The following is a 22,268-nucleotide window of genomic DNA, read 5'->3' as shown; positions in this document are numbered from 1 at the left end:
AAAAGTATCAGCTAAATTACTAGATGATGGGTTGAGAGATACTTTCTGTTAAATACAGTATAACTTTTTCACACCCCTTAAGGTGTAGATATTGTCGAGTTATGCATGAACAGGGTAATCATAAGAATACAATATCTCGTTCACAGTTTTCACTGCCAACTTCAAACCGGTAACCTGTAAGACCACAGCTGCACAAGATGCCTCGCACATACCTTAAAGTGTATTTGCACTCATCTGATCAGCACAGACCAGAAGTTTTAGGCCAGCTAGAAGTCACCACAAAGGAAATGAGCTTCTGCAGTGGGTTGCTTGATTCACCCAGTTAGAGAGACGCTCAATCTTCACAGTTTCTCGCTGAAGGTTAAGCTAAATGGCTGTCATTGACTGTGCGTGTGCATGTTCCAGTATATGGGTTATCTAAAGAGGTAAGTTAACATTGATTTCTTTTCCATTTTCATGTCCCTTTATCTGCCTCTGTGCGTGTACAGTGTAAAAGAAGTGACAGCAGATCAAAACAGAACTGATGTTTGGTTGTTAAAAAATAAATAGTTATAGATTGAAAGAGCAGACTGGTTTTGAAACTCAACACCAAATTAGATTAGATACTGTTGTGCTCTCCTGCTTGCATTAATCCACCTTGTGGCTATAATTCTTGGTTTTCAAATATATATTATGTACCGTAAGAACTGGGGTGAGTTTGGATATATGTTCTTGGGGCTCAGAATTAAAGTCAACCACACCTCAAACAAAAGCTTGAAGCCTCAGAAAAATAAAAATAAATTAAGAACTACCTTTAACATTGGAAAGCACATAGGCTTCATCTGGTAGAACCATCTGATTTAACCATTAGCTACATCGGGGACAACAAAAACAATATGAGAAGGTTTGGATACTACTATAATCCTATAGTAACTAAGCTATAGTATACTGTATACCATGTTTCTGCCATAGCCTCCTCGTGATACTGATTTCCACGTTTGAGCCACAGACTGCTTTCCTTAGCTACTTCTGACTTAGTTGAAGGCCTGTAGCAAAGCCTACTCACAAAACCTTAGTTGTCTGGCAGTGAGAGTCGTCACAAATCCCTCACCCAATTTCCATGGGGCAGAAGTTTGCTGTTCAGCCTGGTCTGCTAGCACCCGGTATCTAATCTTCTCCCTTTCGTCGGACTCATCCAGCATCTTCCCATAGCTCAGGGAGCTTAACAAAGTAGTCCCCTACGTTTTACACCACAGACCCAATTCTACTCGTAAGCCGATGCTCACTGTCAGGGCTTAAAGTTGCAGTGGTACGTAGGGTCTATTCCAAATATTCTCCACATACAAACATCATTTTGTTAAAACGAAGGTTGAATGCTTAACAATTGTCAAGTCAAAGTTATGCATGTAGATGATAAATGATAAAGCCCAATTTATACTAAATAACAGATTTTCTGTATAAGAAAACACCCCCCCCCCCCCCCCCCAAAAAGGCTAAGAAAAATCCATCTTTTCTCTCCTTGATTCCCCGGTATAATATTCCAAATAAATAAATACATACATATTTATGTTACGTTGAAATAGGATAAAAAGCAGGATGAAGGGACAATATTTCATCCTATTCTAGAATGATCCTGTGCTGCTACTTAATTCCCTCTGTAGGGCTTTCACACATGGTGAAAGCCATGTGGTGGTTAAAAATAATCTGTCTTTTTACGGTGTTAAATAATCAGTGAATATGATTCATTATAACTGATGTAGATCATCGTCAACGGAAGCAATTGCTTCAGTGATGTTTGAGGCACATACTGTACAGAAATAATAATAATTACAGTAATTTCAAAGAATGTGTCTAATACACTCTGTACTGAATACAGTGTGTTGAAGGTGTAAATGTGCTGTTTGATCTCATTATATGGTTGACTGATCACAATGTGTTTGCCGAGTGTTACAGTGTGAAGATAAGAAAAAAGAAAAAATCCGTTGTTTAATCTAATGAGAGAAAGCTACGATACTCCTGCGTGTGCATCAGCAGAGAACAGACCTCAGGGACTTGCTACTGTATATGGTGGAATCCCACGGTCTCATGCACAGTGGCAGACTAATGATGTGTTTTTTATTTATTTGTTTCAGCAGCACCTCGTTAGCTACAAAGAGACGGAATATGCCACGACTCTGCTGTGATAATGGTAAGTTATGAGACTCATATCCGTGCCCTTTCCCTGTTGGTTCTACATCACTGTTCCCAGGGGAACATTTTTAGAGCTCTCAACACCCCTCTGTAATTACCTCTTCACGTGGACATGATGGAAAAAGTGAGGTCCTGCAGTCAGGCGGTAGCTTTACTTGTCACTGTCAGGGAGGGAATGACATGGGGCAGATTCAGAACCATGCTTTTCTGAGTGTGCAGTTGTTAAGGAAACATAGGCCAAATACGACTCTTACTGTTGTGGATATGTGTTATGTTGGGCTACTAATATCTTCTTCATTTACGGACCAGGTTTTCAATACAAGCTGAAAATGTCTCTAAAATAATAATCAGTAAGGGATCCGAAGGACACTGGAAGTTTATAGCTTTTAATTTAAACAAAATAATGATACATTGTATAGTATAGCGTCACTGTCTGGTGGAAACCTTATGTCCAATAACGTTACTTTTCATCCTATCTTATATTATATTTGGCTTGTTGTGGGTGGGTGGTGGTGGTGGGACATCACAAATGTCATGTTGGGTGCAAACACTACATTTCTGTCCGAATCCAGATGTCACATTTGTAACCCTGGTGACTTGATCCAGAGAAGCTGCCTGAAAATATGGATGTGAAGCCTGCATATTGTGGCCAGAACATCTAATGTATGAAATACATTATATCTTGGGTGGGCAACTTTGAAGATGGAGAGGGCCACTGTATTTTCACACTCACTCCAGATGGCCATATTGCATATTACATTACTGTCATTCTAGTCGTAGCAAAAATAGCCGATCTACAAGCTCAAAATGCATCACAGTGTGACGCATTTTGATCTTGTAGATCAGCTATCTTTGTGAAGGTGGGGGCCGCATGTGTCCCCCTGGCCGCCAGTTGCCCATGTATGGAGACCACCTGAAACTGGATTTTATTTGTGGCCACCAAAACCCAGGTGTGAAGACCACATAGCGGCCTGAACATTTAGTTGTATGTATTCGTTTCTCAAGCCAGACAACTATTCCACAATCTTCGAATGCTTCATAGAGTCTAGGTATGCCCCCTGAACGCAGTGAACAGAATGCTTCATAGAGTCTAGGTATGCCCCCTGAACGCAGTGAACAGAATGCTTCATAGAGTCTAGGTATGCCCCCTGAACGCAGTGAACAGAATGCTTCATAGAGTCTAGGTATGCCCCCTGAACGCAGTGAACAGAATGCTTCATAGAGTCTAGGTATGCCCCCTGAACGCAGTGAACAGAATGCTTCATAGAGTCTAGGTATGCCCCCTGAACGCAGTGAACAGAATGCTTCATAGAGTCTAGGTATGCCCCCTGAACGCAGTGAACAGAATGCTTCATAGAGTCTAGGTATGCCCCCTGAACACAGTGAACAGAATGCTTCATAGAGTCTAGGTATGCCCCCTGAACGCAGTGAACAGAATGCTTCATAGAGTCTAGGTATGCCCCCTGAACGCAGTGAACAGAATGCTTCATAGAGTCTAGGTATGCCCCCTGAACACAGTGAACAGAATGCTTCATGGAGTCTAGGTATGCCCCCTGAACACAGTGAACAGAATGCTTCATGGAGTCTAGGTATGCCCCCTGAACACAGTGAACAGAATGCTTCATGGAGTCTAGGTATGCCCCCTGAACGCAGTGAACAGAATGCTTCATAGAGTCTAGGTATGCCCCCTGAACGCAGTGAACAGAATGCTTCATAGAGTCTAGGTATGCCCCCTGAACACAGTGAACAGAATGCTTCATGGAGTCTAGGTATGCCCCCTGAACGCAGTGAACAGAATGCTTCATAGAGTCTAGGTATGCCCCCTGAACGCAGTGAACAGAATGCTTCATAGAGTCTAGGTATGCCCCCTGAACACAGTGAACAGAATGCTTCATGGAGTCTAGGTATGCCCCCTGAACGCAGTGAACAGAATGCTTCATAGAGTCTAGGTATGCCCCCTGAACGCAGTGAACAGAATGCTTCATAGAGTCTAGGTATGCCCCCTGAACGCAGTGAACAGAATGCTTCATAGAGTCTAGGTATGCCCCCTGAACGCAGTGAACAGAATGCTTCATAGAGTCTAGGTATGCCCCCTGAACGCAGTGAACAGAATGCTTCATAGAGTCTAGGTATGCCCCCTGAACGCAGTGAACAGAATGCTTCATAGAGTCTAGGTATGCCCCCTGAACGCAGTGAACAGAATGCTTCATAGAGTCTAGGTATGCCCCCTGAACGCAGTGAACAGAATGCTTCATAGAGTCTAGGTATGCCCCCTGAACGCAGTGAACAGAATGCTTCATAGAGTCTAGGTATGCCCCCTGAACGCAGTGAACAGAAGCTTCAAGCTTGTCATCTGCTTGTCATCGACAATTTTTATTTACAGTAGGAATTATTCACGTGTGGTGAAATCAGGAGTATTTGATGAATTGAACAAGGTGGACCCTCTTGTAAACAAGTGTAATGCTTTATTGGGTCGTCCACTCACAGTTAACAGTCTTTGTATTGAGTTGTGCTTGAAATGTACTGTAATTCTGCAAACTGTTAATACATATTTCAATCAATCAATCAAGTAGGTTGGAGTCATGACATCCGGTTTAATCTTTTAACATTTTCAATGCTATCGTTGTACAGACTGTATGGCGGAAGCATTTTAAACTGTGAGCCCACAGATAGATGTAACCATTTTCAACCTTGTATCCCCATTTTGGACATTTAGGTTTTTCTAAATGTTATTTGAAACGAAGTGCCATGTTGAAACGAAGTGCCATGTTATTTTCTAGATAGAGAGTGTGCCATGTCAATTGTCATTATCAACATTAATTTTAACGACACCACATACAAAATTCCAACCTATTTTGATTGTCCACGAATGTAACCTTTTCCATTCTTTTTAAATATTTTCTCTTACATTGTTATAATGACCATTAGACGCAGAGCAATAACCCAAGTATATCTCCCAGACTCCCTCCACAGTCAGAGTTCGGATTTTTAATGATATCACATACAAATGTGAGGGATGTTATTTATTTGACTACCAAAAGTCATCTCTCTCACCCCAATTGGTGCCAAAGGTTGCCTATACCCCTATAGCCTATAACACGCAGGCAGACATGGACACATGCTCATGCACGCATGCTCATGCACACGCTTATTTATTTATTTAAAAATATTAAATATGGAAATAGGCCTAAAAGGTTTGTATCCAACAGCAAACGATATGCAACTGAGAACTTTAATGTCTCCATCTGATGTATGCCAAATCAATCTCTCCTTTCAGATAGTCCTAGTTCCAAGGAAGGTTTTATTGAATGAGTTAACTACTTTGTGGAAACAACAATCATTTATAAATTGAACCGCAATGAATGTGAACATTAGTTTCTTTTAAGTTATTTCATTTATCTTGACACTTTTTTGTTTTTGTTCAGTGATTGTCATTTGAGTTATTCCAAATGAAGCCTGTTATAATGTCAACATGGAAACTTCAAACATTAGCTAAGTTGTTTTAATTGCCACTGAATCAGGGAATCAACAGAGGTACAGCGTGAGTTTTCATAATTAGGTCTATTAGATATGTCACAGCATGTGTGTTGCTCAAAACCCCGTAGCTCATTCCCTAAGGCCTTTGCTAATGAATTTGCTGCCCATGTCAAACCACCTGCAGCGAGTGGTCTCAGACTGTCACACCATGGCCCGTTTGACTAATGCATGTAAGTTAGGTGCGTGCGTGGGTGCGTGCGTGCGTGCGTGCGTGCGTTCGTGCGCATGAAATGTGACACTTAATTTAAATATGGAAAGCTCATGGAGTTAATCAGTGTGCTGCTGCACCTCACATTAGTTTGCAGTTAGTCTGTCAGAATGTGTATAATAAGGACACCATGCTCTGAACCTCGGGTGACTTATATACAGTAGGGTGGATGGGAAAGCATGTGGCAGTGCAAGATAACAAAGAAAAGAGGTCATAAAATATGAGAACATGCTGCCATATCACTCTTTGCTTTGCAGATTTAAAAATGGTCCAATCATAGGAGCCCAGAGGTTACCACTAGTATATCGGTTCCCATCAACTATTTCCAGTGGACTTTGTATGAATTCAAATATTATGCTCTGTAGCCAAAAGTTGATTAATCGTATTCACACATTTTGCTCAAGATAATATCCACAAATCACCACCACCAAGTGTTACAAGTCTTGAAACACACAACTTAATTAATGGTTGAAATACCGGTAACAGGTGTAACGTTGATGTGTCCTAGAAACTCATCAAGACTTATTTTAACCACAGACCTTGTGTTCAGCATAAACGGAAGTCTGTATGTTAAAACTAAACGAATCGTTGGAATCTGATGAGGGAACCCATTGTGAACTCACTTCTGTGTTTTAGGCTTGGATTCTGCATCCCAGAAGTAGTCACACATCACAAGTCAGCATGTCTGCGTTTTGCCATGGTTGGTTTATGGCTAAAACAAAACGCCTGCGGTACCCAAGGCTAGTTCATGGCTGATCAGTGGAGATCGATCCTTGGTTGGTGAAATCAAAGACATACTGCATGTCTGTGTATGTCAAAAATAATAATAACATAAATCATAGTCAAGAGCCCCATAACTTGGCCATCTATCTGTTTCACATATTTGTATTGATTTTCAAAATGAAACACTGAAAAAGACAGTACAAAAGACAATACAAAGGTCACAAGTTAAACGCATAAAACATAAAAAGACAACATGAAGCTAATATGCACGCACGCACAGTCACACAGTCACAGACTCAGCAAAGCAGTTTTTAGTCAAAGCCCAAATATTTAATGTATATAGAGACAAACTTGGTGTTAAAGGACCATACGGGAATCAATATATGTTGTTGTCTATTTAGGCTATTGCATACATCTTGCAATTTCCCCTTAATGACTTTATTTTCATTTTGTGAAAATAAAGTCCGAAGGAGGTCTGAGAGTCTGTCCGGACTAATCTTGTGAACCACTGGACCAATCAGTGCCAAATGTGTTATAATGTGCACACTTCCAGTAGGCAAAATAACTTACTCAAATGTTATTTGACATTTTGGATTTTCTTTTCCTTTTTTCTTTTCTTTTCTTTTCTTTTTCTTTTTTGATTATATATAAATAATTTGCGGTCGGATCTGGCTAAAACCATCTCCAAAATATAGAGAAGTCATATACCGGTAGAATAGATGATTGACTGGCATCATAGACTGGTCAAATGAAGTCTGAAATACAAATGAAAGCCAGGCACAGTTCAAGAAAAGCAAGATGAAGAAACAGATATGCAGAAGCAATAATAATGTCAACGGCTCAGAATATGATGTGGTGGACGATCCAGAGGAAACGCTGAACGTGCACATCCAGCCAGCGAGGCCTCCACACTGTCCACAGGCCGACAGAGACTACGCAGGTATAGGCCAACATATCTGACAGACAGACCGTCTTGCATTCCACAACAACAACAAAATAAAGAGAGAAAATGGATAGTCCAAATCACTGAAAAAAAGGTTATCTTTGAAAAACAAAGAAGGGTCCTGGCACACTGCCAGAAACTTGCCAAAAATGTTGCGGTCGTTTCGGTCTATTCGACCTTCATCAGGACAGACAAAATGGTCCAAATCACTGCACAGTAAAAATGTAATGTATCCATCTGTAACTGTGAGCGCTGTGCAACATACAAATGTAATCAAATGAATCTGAAATATCACACTGAGGATTTTACTGTGAGCTTCCAAAAAACAAAAATAACACAAAGCCGTAATCAAAAGGTTTTTTGCTAGAAGTTCAGTCTAAAATGATGTGTGGGCTATATACACTCCATTTATGAAGGTGTGTTTACTTTATTTGTCTGCACAGCAAAGGCCCAGTGAACATAATTATGGAGCTGAGAGTAACATTTCTACTGGAAAATAGAGAGAACTTAAAAATGTGCTCTTCGGTCTAAGCCAAGCCAGGTAGTAGAGGTCAATCTTAGCCAATTCGGATGAAATATGACGTGACTATAATGTGTACCGATATGCATGATGTTAAAATCTGTAGGAGTAATAGCAAAAATCTGCAAAAAGGGTGGCATTTCTTCCTCTACCTAGTGGGAATGTGCGTGCAAACTAGTTTCATGACACAATCGGACGCTGAGTTCATGATTTGAGATTTTGTTCAAAACTAGCCACTCCTGCAAACTTGCCATTCTTAGTCAAACAGGATGGAATATGAGACAATAGTTTGGACAAAATCTGTAGGGGTACTATACCAGGTAGCTCAGTCAGTAGAGCACTCACCTTTTGACCACAAGGTGATGGGTTTGATCGTATGAGTAGCTCGGCTTGAAGTCTTGCGGTAAATACTGGGAGCTGATGGTAGGTGTTGAGCTCCACCTCTGCGTTCCACCTCCCAGAGGTCTAGCGCATTGAAACGGGATAGACTCCTACACCCTGGCTGATGCCGACAATAAGCCTCTCTGACTGACTTACTTACTATAGCTAAAAATGTGTTTTTGCCTTTGCCTTCGGCCTGGCGGAGACAATACAAGCAGCATGAATATAACAGAGAGAGTGGGCCTCCAGGGCCATCTGTCGGCTGCTCTGTGGGATAGATCTTCTACGCTGTGAATAATGTCACTATACAACTGTCTCGGAAACCGGGACACACATCATGAAGTCTTTATACATCAAATAAAAATGAAGATGAGAATCTCACACATTCACTCACTGCGAGTCAGTCTCTGGGCTTTGTCGGCTCTCTTCCCCATTTAATAACAGAACACAGACAATGAATTGAAGGTATCTTGTTGTGATGTGTCTCTGAGACTCCAGTACTCACGCCTGGAGGCTCACATCAATCAGTTCAAGTTTGAGCACAGCTAGCACGTTCTGCTTGTCCTTAACTTATCAGATGATCGCATCACTCTGCAAAAATAACTGGTTTTCAAGTTAAAATAAAAGTAAAAAAGTTTTCCGCTCATAGGTTTTACTGCTGGCTCATCCCAATATTTTGTTTCAGCATTTCTGCTTTATTTGTGATAGTGAGCAGAGAGACACGAAAGGAGAGATAGAGGGGGATGACGTACAGTAAAGATTCAAACCCCGGTCATCTAGCCTTGTTATATTGGTTCTTACCAGGTGAAGCACCCCCCAAATGCGACAAACTTCTAATGAGACTTTACTTTATTAACGGTTTGTAAGGTATAGTACAGGGGTACAATTATACAATGATTCCAAAAGGATAACAGAAAGACTTACTCTGCTATTACCATTGCCGTGGCAACCGTTATTGCTAAAGTATAGGTCTTATCAGTGAAAGCTTAGGATGTCCTTCATGGTGGAAGAAACAAGGGTCGCTATGTGGCCTTTTTTTAAGTGGTCCAACCACTCCTAATGACAGTTATGTGTGTGTGTCCCTGGGTCTGTTCCTGTGTCCGAGCACGAAAATAGCTAGTGTTTGTTCACCACCAAGTGTCACTGTTGCAACTGTACCAACAGGGGGGCGCTGTTGCACTACTCACTTCAGACAGGTCTGATTTTTTAAAGTGAAAACCAATGGTAGTAACCACTGTGTGATCATAAAATTACTTTGTTTTCAAGACCGGGACCTCCCGAGGTCATCATCTACCCAGAGCCTCCCAAGGTCATCATCTACCCAGAGTATGAACTCAAACACTAGTGTAAGTTGTTGTTGTTGTTATTATTATAGATGTCTGTATTTTATTATATATTATGCATATTGCATGGCCTGTATGGCCAAGCTTTAATGTCTAAGAAAGGTGACATGTTATCCTCCTCCTTCCAAATACACTTTTGTAGGTTAACTCTGACACTCCCCCACCGTGTCCACCCAGACTGACTCCCGGTAATCTAAGTACGTTTTCAAATGTGTTACATTATATACACACCTATGCAAATGCACACTGCAGCAATGGTGGAATCATAATGGTGATTGATTGGACTTGAATTAAAACTATATATTCATGGTAACAAGAGGACTGTACATTTTCTGAAATGTTTTGTTCTTCTCTGAAGCAAGACCTGCTGTAAACAGAGACCTGAAGCCAGGCAGAAGGAGATGCCCATTAGGTAACTACATGAAGCCAACTATGTATACTGTGTTATTATATAAATTATTGTAATTTTTCTTTTTCTTATCATACACATTATTGGTGGAGGTGTTACTATGAAAACTTCGGTCAGTTTTCATAGTCAGTCGTCCAGTCGATCACGCTTCCATATATGGTTGCCATTCCATTACGCCTCGTGACGTCACGCCTACAAACCTTGTTATACCCAATTTCCCTTATGGGAAAAAAAGAAGAAGAATATTATGCCCATATATGGGGATGTCAATATATGGTCATATTGTGGCAGTCTCATGATAACAAGTTTGGTTGCTGCGACACAAGTCACACTTGCAAATGAAGTTGGTAGGCTACAACACATGGATCTCCATAATGTGGAGCTGACTATCATCACCTGGATCTCCATATATGAAGATCACGACACTGACCTCATCAAACCCTGGATAGCAATACATAGTTTGACATACTAGATCTGCATATGGAGCCAGCGAGCAGCTCTACATCTGACCTCACTCAGTGGCGTGCACAGACATTTAGAGGTGCAGGTGCTCAAGTGAAAAAGGGCACCTTGTGCAGCACGTGGAACCGGCCGGTTGCCTTAATAGTGCGAGATTTATAGATTTTGGGGCATAAATAATATATTAGAAGCTTTTTTTATCAAGAATTGATCAATGTCACCATGGTCCACATTTCTTCACCTTTTTTTCAAAGGGGCATATTGCTGTCCAAGTGTCCAGAGGGCAAGGGCCCGTGGTGCTCTGCTCTGCAGCTCTAGCATTCCCTAGTGTCTATCTATGCACACCACACTGACACCAGATTAATAGTTTAACTCCTGCTTCTCAACTGTGCGGTATTAAGAAGCTCTGTTGTTTCAGCGTGACCTTCAGGGCGTCTTACTGGTATTATTTCTAAGTACCCAAAGGGGGGGGGGGAACATGACAACAAAAATAGCAGCAATAGCAATGATAATGGTTTTGTATTTTACAGATGAGAATATTATCGTGGTGGAGCCAAGAGAACAGGTAAAATCCAGCGCAATCTGTACAGTGTACAGCTTGTGTGTGTGTGTGTGTGTGTGTGTGTGTGTGTGTGTGTGTGTGTGTGTTTCTTGTAACTCACAAGGCAATTGATCACTGTCATGTCTTCCACAGCAAACGACAGTCTTATGCAGGTAACAATATAATATCAATGCACCTTTTGAAAACTCAATATTAATAATGTTTTAATGTGAATACCTAAAACAAGAGCACACATCTTGGTATAGCATGTTCTCAGATGTACCTATATTATATGTCTATATTGTTCTAGATCTTTTCCTGCGTCATCTAGCAAAGAGCTGGGATCTGGAGTGAATCTACGGGGAGTCAGCAGCAGAGAGTGAGAGCTGTTTTTATGGAATACTCAGAGAGACAGAGAGGAAAATCATATCATATAATCATATATCGTGTTGGTAGATAAATAATGGTGGGGAGGTGGAAGGAAATGCTATTCTTGTCCTCACTGGCAAAATACAGACAATGCTTTAATTTATGTCCAGTAGTAGGGTGTTCAAATTAGAATGTATACCAATAAAAACTAATTATAATTTAAATACCAATAAAAAACAATTATAATAAAAGGCAGGACGTTGGAGAGGAAGGTGATGAAAATTGTTACTTGTTGTTAGGCCTACTATAATATTCTCTCTCTCTTGCTCACTAGCGCAGTTATTTACAAGGTGTAGCAATAGTGCCACTTATTGGTAAGAAATGGCAGCTGCAGAAATGCACAACATATTTGCAAAAACTATAAATTATGTACCAATGATGCTGTGTTTTCTGTTTCAGCAAATGGCAAGCAACTACAAATGTAAGCAGTGAATCATGCAACATAGTTAGTCACCATATTATTATTATTATCATTATTTAATCATCTATGTTGTCCTTCCTACGTTGCTAGAGAGGACTTCTTCATTTTATGGACAATAGTGTTTTCATCTCTTATGTATTTCCCACTCAACAGGCAGAACTCTGTGCACACCCTGAAGGCCAGTGATTTAAGTCTTAATTCAACATTTGTGAAACTAGATTATTGAAATGCTGCTGTACGTAACCAAATCTAACGCATTTCAGGTTTATGGGGCTCTGACAATGAATCACCCAACCATACCAGTATACGATATTCTTTGGATTTAGATACATTTCATACAGACAAAAGGTACAGTAATATGCAACATTTCGGACTAATACAATACTACTAATGTTCACTTCATTTAGTTCATTATGATTCTTATGCATTGTTTATCCCATATGCAGCTCACATCAAAAATCTAAAAGCCAAGGTAAGTGGTGCAAGAGATAGCTTCAATGTTATATTAGGAGTATTGATGAATGTTAAAATGAACCAATAACCTTTTTTACTGTTTATTTTTGCCTGAAATCAGAAAACATGCCATCAAGGCGTCAAAACCATGAATGGCCCCAAACTAAAGAAGATTTTGATCAACATGATTTTGTTTCAAAGGAGAAACCCTGTCAGGTAAAATTGGCTTTATTCTTGGGCATCTAAATGGAATGCCATGCTGATTCTTCTTGTAAATTTGCCTAATATGTGTATTCCCAAGTGTGGGTATGTCGTGCGTTATTGTATTGTATTGTATTGTATTGTATTGTATTGTATTGTATTGTGTGTGTGTGTGTGTGTGTGTGTGTAGTAGGGAATGTAGGCCAATGTTACATAGCACTAGCTATTATGTAGGTCCACATGCAACACTTATACATATACATTTAAATGGTCAATATAAAGTTGATATAGTATAGCAATAGCATATTAAACATCTTTTCAATTTGCCATTGTTTAGATAAAGTCAATATTCAATGATTTGTAATTTAGAGTATCTCTTGATAGACCTATCGTGAGGAGGACTGGTATGTTGGGACTTGTAACCGCATAGAAGCAGACCACGCCTTACACCTGGTGAACAAGGTATTGATCACAAAATAATATTTGATGTAACCCCTCAAAACCGGGAAAGCATCTGTGTCATTTTAGATGTTATTGTTGGCTATTCAAAAATAGCAGACATACAAGCTCACAGCGTGTCACTTTGTGTCACGCTGTGTCACGCTGTGTGCTTGCACATTGCTATTTTTGAGGGTGCAGTACTTAGTTTAGACAGTACTTGGTTTAGACTAGTCATTGGTTAGACCAGTCATTAGTCCTACAACTGTCTACAACCTATCTCAAACCTTCACCCTAAGAGGGAGGGCAGACATGCACCCTAACCCGAATATCCCACGGGGCAGCACACCTAAATCTAACCTTAACCCATGTCTAACCAATGACTAGTCTGAAATAAGTATGCACCCCATTTTGGAAACAAATCTTGAAAGTGTTTAAAAATTTAGAAATACGAGAACTACTGATTTAGAAGGCAAGATAGCACTTGCCCTATAGTCTCGATGACCTTGCAGGCTTATGCAGAGGCAAAAATGCTATTTAGATGCCAGGTTGGTTGGTTGCCATTGTCGTTATAATAATTGGCATCAATCTTGGTAGGATGGTGCATTTTTGGTGCGGGATTGCTCAAGGAGTGTTACCGGTGAACCCTTCGTCTTGGCAGTGTATCATGAGAAGAAAGTTTACAATGTCAAAATTCGGTTCATCGAAAAGACCAGCAAATATGCCTTAGGAACAGGTCAACGGGCAAATGATGTGAGTATAGGCATATATTGAAACCCTGTTCAACAAACACTCGGATCTTGTAGAACTGCTATTTTTGCATGTCGGGCTTAAGACATATTCATCTGCTATTTTTCCTCAGATGTTTGAGTCTGTGGCAGATATCATCAAATTCCACTCCCTATTTCCTATAATACTGATCCCTACTGATGGGAAAAATGCAGCAGCAGCGACAAAATCCTATCCAGAAAACCTTGTGCTGACATGCCCCATCACAAGCCAGGATGTTGAACAGCTGATAGGATGAAGCGTGTGACACTCTGATGGAGAACCTACCCACTTCTTTTAAATATACTTTGGAAAATGCAAAAATGGCTTTGTACCTATTACTTATACTGTATCTGTACCTACCTATACTCCACACTTGATCCAATAAGACCGCATAAACACTTCATCAGTCCTTCCTCATAGTCTAACCTTGTATTGATTGTTTCTAGTTTGTAAAAGGTTTTGAGATTGAATTTATGTAATGAAGAGCATCAGTGAATAAATTACATGCAAATAGTGAAATAAGGCTAGTATACACACACACACACACACTCACTTAACTAATTCAGCCCAAGTGGAGTTATTGAGGTTTTTGACCAGTGAATGTGGAGATGTCCGTTATGAAACTGTGCTTTTTCTTCTTTTTTTCCATACAAAGTTACTTTTCAATTAGGGTAGAATCTACCCTATTTGTGTTATATATTCACTGCACATTTATATTTTGATACATTATATGGTATGTCCATCAGTGAGTATCTACCCGGTAGATACTCACTGATGGACATACCATATAATGTATATTCTCATATTCATTGTTGCTGTATACACCAAAGGCAAAAAAGGAGGTCTGCACACTGTATCTGTATCACTGGAGTTAGTCAGACACAGCCTTTGATCTTTATTCCTTTTGAATCAGACTTCAAAAGGTTGACTTTTGATCTTCTTTGATACTGTACACATACTAGTCTGTATGGATTCTTATATTGATAGTCAATATATATTCTCATTCATATACTCACTGTTGACGGCACATTTATCCACTCATACAGTTTGCATGATTATATATTCACTGCACATTTATATTTGATAATGTAGACATGTTCACTCATTCAATGATGCAGTGCAGATCTCTAGGCCTGCAGTTCGGCTTTTTTTTTTTATGTATCTTGGTTTCGTTCATGACTCTTGCCTAGTATATCTCAAGTGTGTTTGATTCTCATTGCTGTGACAACTGAATTTCCCTCGAGGATCAATAAAGTTGTATCTTATCTCAAAGTATAACAATTAACATCCCCTTAGTATTAGGTGTAAAAACTAATATATACACTGTGACAATGTAGTGTCATTCAATAAAAATCTTTATGTAAAATTACACAGCTGTAAATACAAAAAATATGAATGAAGTTGAACACAGACAAAAATCGTAGTTGAAATTTAAACAATGTCCTTTTCAAAGAATATGGTAATTTCCCACACAAAACCAAGACAGGAAGGCAAATAAAAGGTTTCAGAGGCAATAATACAACTATGTACAGACTTCTAGAATGTAATACTGATGGCTGCAAGGCAGCCTCAGACAAGAGGCAGTGTGCGCTTAACACACCTGGAAATTGTATATACTGTATAACATGTGTGGCAGGATTCACTGTGAACATGTTAGCTTTAGTAATAAGAAAAAATAGGAACACTAGTCATATTTAAGTGAGAGTAGTATACTATATATACAGTAATTCAGGGGTAAAACAGGTTGGCAACTAAACTCCGGCAACTCAGTTATATTAGGCCTAGCATTTTTTATACATTATGGTCATATTTCAAAACAAGAATACACAGATCAACATTACGATTTGGTCAGACACTACTGCTATGCAAAAATGTATTTTTGCTTAACATGGCTCTGAATCTGAATACAGTAATACTGTACGTGTTTAGTTTTTTTTAATCAAAGAAATTGGAAACTCAAGCATGTACAGTAAGTAAGCATGTTAACTTTTGAAACACAAACATAAGTTGTATGGTCCATGACAGCAGTGATATGTTAAGTGCTTGCTTTCACTCAGTGTCATTTTTATTTTACAATATGAACAAACTAGCCTGAGATGGGAAATGATACAAAATAATTTAATCCTTTGAAAGGGGGTATACAGTATACACTGCACATGCAATAATAATGATTCAAGATGACTTTCAAGTCTTAACACTTATTTCTGACACAGTACTTAAGATAGGTACCCCTGTGACTGCTAGCTACTACAGTGGGGAAGTGTTTGTTGCTCAAAGCAATCAAACTGCATTGCACTTAAAATGTGTTCCATGTCTGTACAAAGATTATGGAACTAAATGTTGAATTTCTTGCAAATGTCAATATCACCCCATTATATGCTTTAACTCGTGTTTGTCCATATCTTTCTACATTTCATTAAACAAGCCAGATAAAGTCAGGAAAAGACGCTTACAGTGCAGCCTATCACCTCATATTTATGTCCCATTACTTTACCCAACCGCATCTTCAGGATTTGGCATCTTGGAACTACATCAGACGTTCCTGTATCAGTAATAGATGGTGCTCTCACTCCGCCTTTAGGGACCTGCGGTTTTGGATGATTAAGCACCACCACTGGCTGGTTTGGACCCGGACGCTTCACCAGCTGGTCTACCTTCAGTGGTGCTGGGCAAAGGATGGCATTTTCACTTGAAGTGTCTATGTGAGGTTGAGCCTTAAATTGGAATGCCTCACTTGGCCTCAGCCTTTTCTTTTGAGGTTTCCACCAGCCTACTCGTATCCTTTTTAAATTCACTGTGAGGAACTTTGAGGAAGCATCCTCCGTGTTTTGTGACACCTGTGGGGGTTGCCCTGGAATGCCGTGGGTGTGTGCATCCATGTCAAAAGCGGTGTTGGACAAAGCTTCATCTTGAGCCGTTATGGGCTGAGATTTTGGAGCAGGATTAAGATCATATTTTTTAGTGTCTTTTATAGGGTCACCGTTTCCCTCGACAATAGAAGGGTTCCCAGCTGATGTTGGATCATACTTTTTAGTGTCTTTCATAATGTCAGCTTTTCCTTCTTTCTTGAGTTTAGAAAATTTGATCTGAGGTGATGTTTGAGCCAGCCGAGAGCATGTATCGTTTTCCAACTTTACAGCATTGCTGGTCTCTTGGGTCACTGATGTCTTATGAGGAGAAATATCCTCCTTGACCACCTGGGCACTGCTTGCTGACACAATCGTCTCCTTCCTTTGCCCTGTGACCATGTTACTTGTCTTGGCAGAAACTGAAGGTATTGTCACAGGGGAGTTGCTTTTGCTCATCATCTGTAAAGCCTTCACTAATGGTTGCATGGCACCTTGGACTGCCCCTGGTTGTTGACACAAAGAAAACACATGCGAGATCACTGGGAATCCCTTAGGTTCTGGTGTATCACCTATGATGGGCCTAGTACCATTGCATCTCCTTGACTGTGTCCAAGCGGAGGGCTTTTGGCTTTTAAGAGTAGAATCTTCTCCCATTTTAGGTGGCTTTATTTGTAAAGGACTGATTGATGTCTTGTGTCCATTTGGATTTGGCAAGGATGGCTCCACACTTACTTTCTCATTACGCGCTGAAAGCGTGTCTTGTCCATTTGTTGCTCTGAGAACACTATCAAACAGACACTGTTGCTTTTGGAGAAAAAGTCCATAATCATGTTTCAACTTCTTGTTTGGAGTAGTGCTGTCCTTAGTGCCGACCTCCACTGGTGCACCATTCACAGCCATTTGCAAATTCTGAAGATGGGTTTTTGGTTGACTGACATTCCTAGTTGAGACACTTGTGGGATGCTCTAAAATCGAACCGTTTGTCCTACATGGCATTTTGCTGGACAGGCTCCTCACACTGCTTATTGACAGATTATAAGGCTTCGCTAAAGTAATTGTGGGATATGCTCCATTTGCTTTCAATGTTTCTTGCGGTGTTATTTTGATTCCTCGTGTTCCTGCAGTCACTGTATTTGGTGTGCACCTGGAAACCTTGGGTGGATGAACCGTATGACATGGTGCTGAGTCCAGCATTTCTTTTAATGTTCTCTTGGTTCCACATGCTCCTCTACTAGTTGAATTTGGAATGCTTGTGGCTCCCTTTGTTGGGAAAACTCCAGGATGCTCTGCATTAGGAGTCTGTGTGTCAGAGAGCTTTCTATTAAGCGTGCACATTGCTGCACTCCCCGATTGTGCGTTTGGGTTCTTGGATGTGGAAGATAATGGTTTCCCAAATGTGGTATTTTGTGAACTTATGCTCCTAGTGTCTTTTGTCGTAGATTCATCTCCTTGTTGTGAAACAATTCTCAGCTTTAATTCTTTTGTCCCGTTGACGGTTTTCACCTCGATAAGCTCAACCAAGCAACCTGCAGGGATCGACACTTCATCTGGAAGTGAGACAGTTAGAGCTCTGTGGTGTTGAATTTGTTCACCTGTACGGGTCTGCAAGGTTTCCCCTACTTTGGGACCACTGGGCAAATGTGTGTCCACTACTTTACTTCCCTGCCTGCCCTTTTCCATTCTGGCTGGAGGTGGCATGAGTGGTGCTGTGACACGAACAAGTGGCCTCATTGATGATGAAGAGTCATTTATTGTCACTCTTGGCAAGGAGTCATTTATTGTCACTCTTTGCAAGGAGTCATTTATTGTCACTCTTGGCAAGGCACTGGGGACAGGGGCATGAGGGGTTTTTATCACCTCAGGTTTATTGAGGCCCTTGCTGGGGGGATTCACGTGTAAACACTGAATGTGAGTGACAAGGAGGTCCTGCCTCATATAGCCCTGACCACAGTACTGACATGTGTATGGATACTTTGTGGTATGTTGTTCCAGGTGTGCATGCAACTCTGCCTTGCTGTAAGACACATGATTGCAGTAAAAGCAGAAATGTTTCGTTGCTGCCAAATGTTCCAACATGTGTGCATTGAACACTGCGGGGTCTGAAGAAACATATCCACACTTCTCACAATACATCACTTGTGTGGTGTTTAACAGAGAATCCAAACCTAATTTGTCATGCTGTCGATTCAATTCCGTCGTCCTTTGATAACCGGTGGGCTGCATGGCTAGTAGACAATAATCCTAAAGTGTAATTTCAGAGTATTGGTTCTTTGCCATTCATGTCCACTTGTCCAGGTTTCCCCCATGCAGGAGGAGGGTACGTCTTTGCCACAGTGGACCAGGGCGCTATAGCTGCCTTCTTCCTGTATACAAATAACAAAAAAAAAAGTTGCATGATTAATAACCTAACAGTAACACATGGATGTAACAAAACATACGACGAATTAGACCGTTCCTCACCCAGGAATCAGCCCAGCTCCTAATCCAGACAACAGTCTTGTCAAAACTCGACTATTGTAACTCCCTCCTTACTGGCCTACCAGCATGTGCACTTAAGCCTCTCCAGCTGATCCAAAATGCAGCAGCTCGCTTGGTCTTCAACCAGCCAAAATTCTCACATGTCTCCCCCCTGCTCCGCTCCCTCCACTGGCTCCCGGTCGCTGCCCGCACAGAATACAAAACTCTGATGCTGGCATTCAAAGCAACCAAGGGTATGGCTCCCCCATATCTTACAAGTATGATTGAACCCTACAAACCCTCCCGCGCACTCAGATCAGCCAACGCAGGGAAACTGGAAGTACCCTCACTAAAAACGCCGGGACAACGCTCCACACGTCCCAAACTCTTCTCCCTTCTGGCTCCAAAACTGTGGAATGCACTTCCCATTGCAGTCAGAACTGCAGCATCACTCCCAAGCTTCCGCCGTAGCCTGAAAACCCACCTTTTCAGACTCCATCATGGCCCATAGCACTTACTCTAACCCCTTAGATAGCATTTCTGTTGGCTTAGATAGCATTTGACACAGACTTATAGCATGTTATGTAGACAGCACTATAATTGTATTGTATATAGTCATAGCACGCCATAGTACATATGTATAGCATAGTAGTGAATATGTATAGTTTATATGTATAGTTTCATCATATAGATATTCCACTGTTACCTTCTTAGCTTACGCATGTTTCATGATAAATGCTTTTATGTGATGTATTCCCATGCTTTTGTTCTTGCTTAAATGTAAGTCGCTCTGGATTAAGAGCGTCTGCTAAATGCCTAAATTGTAAATTGTAAATTGTACCACCTGTCATAGCGCTTATCGTGGTGTCAGCCATCCGGAAGCTGCGCCCCCTCCCCCGCACCCAAGATCAAGTATAGGGTTTTCCTCCATGGTTTTCTCTCTGAGGCTAGGCTATGCATGCTAAGCGTTCCTGACCTGCACGTCACCAACCAACTGCATGCACAACAAACCAATGACGCATAACCATTCATTTATCAATAGTAACTAACCGCATTAACACTGCACACAAATGTATTATTAGTTATAATAAATTAAGAAAAAATAAAACAATGTCCCCCGGTCATAACGGAGGGGGGTTGCAAAGGCGAAGGCCCGATTTGACTATTTACACGTTACCGCAAGGTAACGGGACAAATGATCAGTACACATACCAGCTGAAATGTTGTTAATCGACGCACTAGACCTTTATGCGTTTAACAGATGTAATCCACATGTGTCAATATCGTTGATCAATATCCAGTAATTGGAGACGTTTGCTACAAACACACGGGCAGTCGTAAAGCGCTGCTAACGCTATCGCATCTCTCTTGTATCTTCCAATACGTAATGTGCGTACTGCACTGTTGCGTATTCTTCTTTACGCTGTTCACCTAGCAGCAAGACTTGTTGGCTAGGAGGAAGAAAGAAGGACAAGACGCACAACGACTTACTTACTGGTACGCGCATGCGCAGATAAGCGTGGTTGGCAGTGTTGCCGGGTTTTGCGAGAGAAACAAGCAACCACCAAGCCAGGGACCTATTTCACGAAACTTGCAGATCCGCTACTTTTGGTGAATGTTCCCCCAGAATAGGTTTGCTGTGGTGCAAATCAAAATGGGCCTACATCCAGTTTTTTATTTATTTTTAATTAAAGTTAAAAAACATTACTAAATGTTACCATTACTCATATAATAAGTGGTCTATTTGTACGTCTCTAAATGTTTTGATGAATTGAACAATGTGGACCCTGTTGTAAACAAGTGTAATGCTTAATTGGGTCGTCCACTCACAGTTAACAGTCTTTGTATTGAGTTTGTGCTTGAAATGTACTGTAATTCTGCAAACTGTTAATAAATATTTCAATCAATCAAAAAAAGACATGGCAACACTGGTGGTTGGAGTTGGACCATTGCGCATGTGCTGCTAGTTAAGGGCAGGCTCTCGCGTCGTTGCCTTTCTTCCTCGCCCGTGCATGTCTTGACTTGAAGCCATTTACGTTCATGTTTACGCTGTTAACGCTACTCTATGTACGTTACGCTTTCAAGTCTGAAGATCCGGTCATGACCAGATACGGAAACAGCCGGTTTGTGTGTTTATAGTCTCGCGTTACCAGATTGTTGCCTCCGCGATTTCCAAACGCTTCATCATGCAATAATGAATTTATATAATGTTCATATAGCATTCGGAGATTGTGGAATAGTTGTCTGGCTACGCGAGACTAGTGTGTTTACAAATTACCGGACATGGTCAGGATACGGTAGGCGGGCTATAGACCGGATCTGAACACCAGCCTTTCAAATGAGCATTATTGGCATGAGAAAACACGCCCATGCACGCTCTCTCTGATGTAGTACTGTAAATACTAGTAGACTGTTTTGATGTGATTTTGTCTTAATAATTAAAAAAAACTAATAACTACCGGTGACTCGTTGTGCATGAATTAAACTGAATCGAGGATGGGTGGCGTTCTACGAATTAAGTTCACAGAACTAACATCACAGTTCACACTTCACACACAGGAATCAACACACTCACACACACACGCACGCTTTAGTGGTAAATTAATTGTCTTTATTCTCTCTCTAGTCTCTCACTCACTCTGCGTTAATTAGTTAGGACTTGGCCATCAGTGTGCGGCCACATTGATGTCTGTGCTTCGTACTTGTAGTCTACAAAACGAACAGCACAGACATCCATGTACAGTACGGATCGTACTGTACGATCCGTTTATCTTCTATGTTTTTTGAAAGACCACCACGCACGGTTCACCCCTTATAACTCTATGGTTCACCCCGTTCACACACCCCCCCCCTCCCTGTGTTCACCCCGTTCGGTTCATTCACGCAGTGATGATGAAACAGGAAGTGTTTGAACTTGAAGCCGAGCCAGTGTTTACCACCATAGACCGCATTGATGTGTGTGAGATTGTTGACAGAGTTCAACTATCTATCCATGTAGCGCCGGCTAAGCGTCGCG

General features: G+C 40.8%; 2 protein-coding genes across 2 annotated transcripts; one reads left to right on the top strand and one right to left on the bottom strand.

Moving 5' to 3' along the window:
• Nucleotides 1-258: 258 nt before the first annotated feature.
• Nucleotides 259-14,202, top strand: clnk (cytokine dependent hematopoietic cell linker; the record flags this gene model as incomplete). The annotated part of the gene is made up of 17 exons (XM_083786324.1): nt 259-425; nt 2,112-2,167; nt 7,415-7,577; nt 9,748-9,827; nt 9,967-10,021; nt 10,183-10,236; nt 11,223-11,257; nt 11,387-11,406; nt 11,544-11,612; nt 12,062-12,083; nt 12,237-12,261; nt 12,347-12,431; nt 12,530-12,555; nt 12,658-12,752; nt 13,122-13,199; nt 13,773-13,928; nt 14,038-14,202. The coding sequence occupies exons 2-17, from the start codon at nt 2,165-2,167 to the stop codon at nt 14,200-14,202; spliced, it is 1,131 nt and encodes a 376-aa protein (XP_083642450.1). The 5' UTR covers nt 259-425; nt 2,112-2,164.
• Nucleotides 14,203-15,283: 1,081 nt separating this feature from the next.
• Nucleotides 15,284-20,625, bottom strand: znf518b (zinc finger protein 518B). Its single transcript, XM_083785080.1, has 2 exons — nt 20,465-20,625; nt 15,284-19,158 (listed from the first exon to the last, which is right to left on the bottom strand). Exon 2 carries the CDS (start codon nt 19,016-19,018, stop codon nt 16,382-16,384), a length of 2,637 nt encoding a protein of 878 aa, XP_083641206.1. The 5' UTR covers nt 19,019-19,158; nt 20,465-20,625; the 3' UTR covers nt 15,284-16,381.
• Nucleotides 20,626-22,268: the final 1,643 nt, after the last annotated feature.

This window comes from Protomyctophum parallelum (assembly GCF_964188405.1).
Source record: "Protomyctophum parallelum genome assembly, chromosome: 16".
Taxonomy (NCBI): domain Eukaryota; kingdom Metazoa; phylum Chordata; class Actinopteri; order Myctophiformes; family Myctophidae; genus Protomyctophum; species Protomyctophum parallelum.
Note: the sequence above shows the minus strand (reverse complement) of the source record. Positions and strands in the feature narration are given on the sequence as shown.